Raw genomic sequence first — 1,698 nt, 5'->3', positions numbered from 1 at the left:
GTCCTAGCAGAGCAGGACAGAGTGCTTTGGATTTCATTTGGAAATGGGTTAATCTGCCTTGAATGCCATAACATACCACAACGCGTCATGTTGTGCAAATGCTGGTAGTTCAGGCTGCTTTTCAAAGTTAACATATGGCTCGTAAGGACATATTTTTGGCCACAGTGCCTTCATGAAATTGGGTTCCTGTCTGATGATATTTGGATCACCTGATGGAAGTAGGGAAATACCTGCTTGTGGGGACCACAAGTGTCTGTACTTAATGTGCTCTTCTGGCTTCAGGTGCGGTGGGGAGATAAAGGATCAACAGAGGAAGGAGCAAAACTGGAGAAACCCAAAAATGCCATTATTAAGCTGCCGGAGCAGGAGTATGAGCCCTGGGAACCTAAGCCGAAAAAGCCCCATGTGAGAAAACCTCCTTCCCAGCGGAAGTGGTACACTCCAATCAAGGTAATGAGCCCATCTCTTAGTTTTATGAAGTCTATTTCGTCCTTCATGATACTTTCCTACCCCTTAAGTGTAGCCTTTCTTAGGCTACACTTCCTATTTAGAAAAATGGCCAATATTCCTCGATTTTGCTGCTTCTTGGAACTTACGCTGCTCCAGGCCTTGTGTTGTCTCAGTTGTCTGAGGAAAGTGGAGGGTGTTAAAGGGCAAGAGCAGAAATATTTCCTCCCACAGCTCACCTCTTAGTCCTTTTGCACAGTTTGGGTTTCAACAGCAGATATCCCAACTCTTCTGGCAGGGGGGCCCAGCTGCACTCCATTCTAAGGCATGCTGCAAAGAAGTTCAGATAAAGAAAGTGCCTTGTACTTGCTTTGGTTGCAGAGTGGCTAAGGCCTGGGGTTGGGATTCAGCTTTATTCCCTCATAGCTCAGCCACAAGACATAGTGTTTGATTTTAGGCGAGTCCCTCAGTCTCTCCATGCTTTTTCATCCTCATTTCTCCTGTGTCATTATAGTATCTGATGTCTCCCCATCTCTAACCTATGTATCCTCACACAACCCCATAGCTGTTATCTCAGCTTACAGCCAAGGAAGCTGGAGGGCTTGTGCTGGTGAAGGCAGTAATGTACCACACTTATCCCAGAAACTTGTGGCCAAATCCCAAACTAGTGTTTTGTGTGTGCAGAATGAGACCCCTCCCCATCCTGCTGTGTATGGTTCTCAGATGGGTTTAACAGCACTTGAATTTATTGGCTGGAAAGTACCTGTGAGTGATGCCAGCCTAGGTCTTGTGGCTGTTTATCCAGTTCAGTAGATATTCATTTTTCTGCCTTTTGTTAACGTAGCTCCTAATTGTGCCTGTGGGGAGCTGTTTAAGCTACAGTCATCCTCACTGAGTTTTGAGCAGAGTGAATTTGTGGTTATGAGGTCCACGTTACCACTCTGAGTCTCTGTTCTGGCTGTCCAACAGGACAAGGACACAGGAGCAATTTTCATGCAGTTTGATGCAGAAAGGCTGCATCTACTCAGCTGTAGTTTAATTTTGTCATGTCCTCCTAAGCCTTCTTGGTCATCTCAGATGTTTTTTATTCCAGGGCAAACTTGATGCACTGTGGGCTTTGGTTCGGCGAGGCTACGATCAAGTCTCTCTTATGAGACCACAGCCAGGGGATAAGGTAAGGTGTCATAAACACACTGCCATGTCACTGCTCTGTTAGCATGTTAGCAGCAGCAATGCTCTGTCCCTCGCCTT

At 46.1% G+C, this 1,698-nt stretch overlaps 1 protein-coding gene across 1 annotated transcript in view; it reads left to right on the top strand.

The window, feature by feature from the left end:
- Nucleotides 1-1,698, top strand: part of ANTXRL (ANTXR like) — a 51,653-nt gene that overhangs the window by 31,947 nt on the left and 18,008 nt on the right. The window contains exons 16-17 of the mRNA XM_003207995.4: nucleotides 283-450; nucleotides 1,541-1,621. Coding sequence (XP_003208043.2) covers nucleotides 283-450; nucleotides 1,541-1,621 — 249 coding nt within the window. The remainder of the gene's footprint in view (nucleotides 1-282; nucleotides 451-1,540; nucleotides 1,622-1,698) is intronic.

This window comes from Meleagris gallopavo, chromosome 8 (genome assembly GCF_000146605.3).
Source record: "Meleagris gallopavo isolate NT-WF06-2002-E0010 breed Aviagen turkey brand Nicholas breeding stock chromosome 8, Turkey_5.1, whole genome shotgun sequence".
In the NCBI taxonomy this organism is placed as follows: domain Eukaryota; kingdom Metazoa; phylum Chordata; class Aves; order Galliformes; family Phasianidae; genus Meleagris; species Meleagris gallopavo.
Note: the sequence above shows the minus strand (reverse complement) of the source record. Positions and strands in the feature narration are given on the sequence as shown.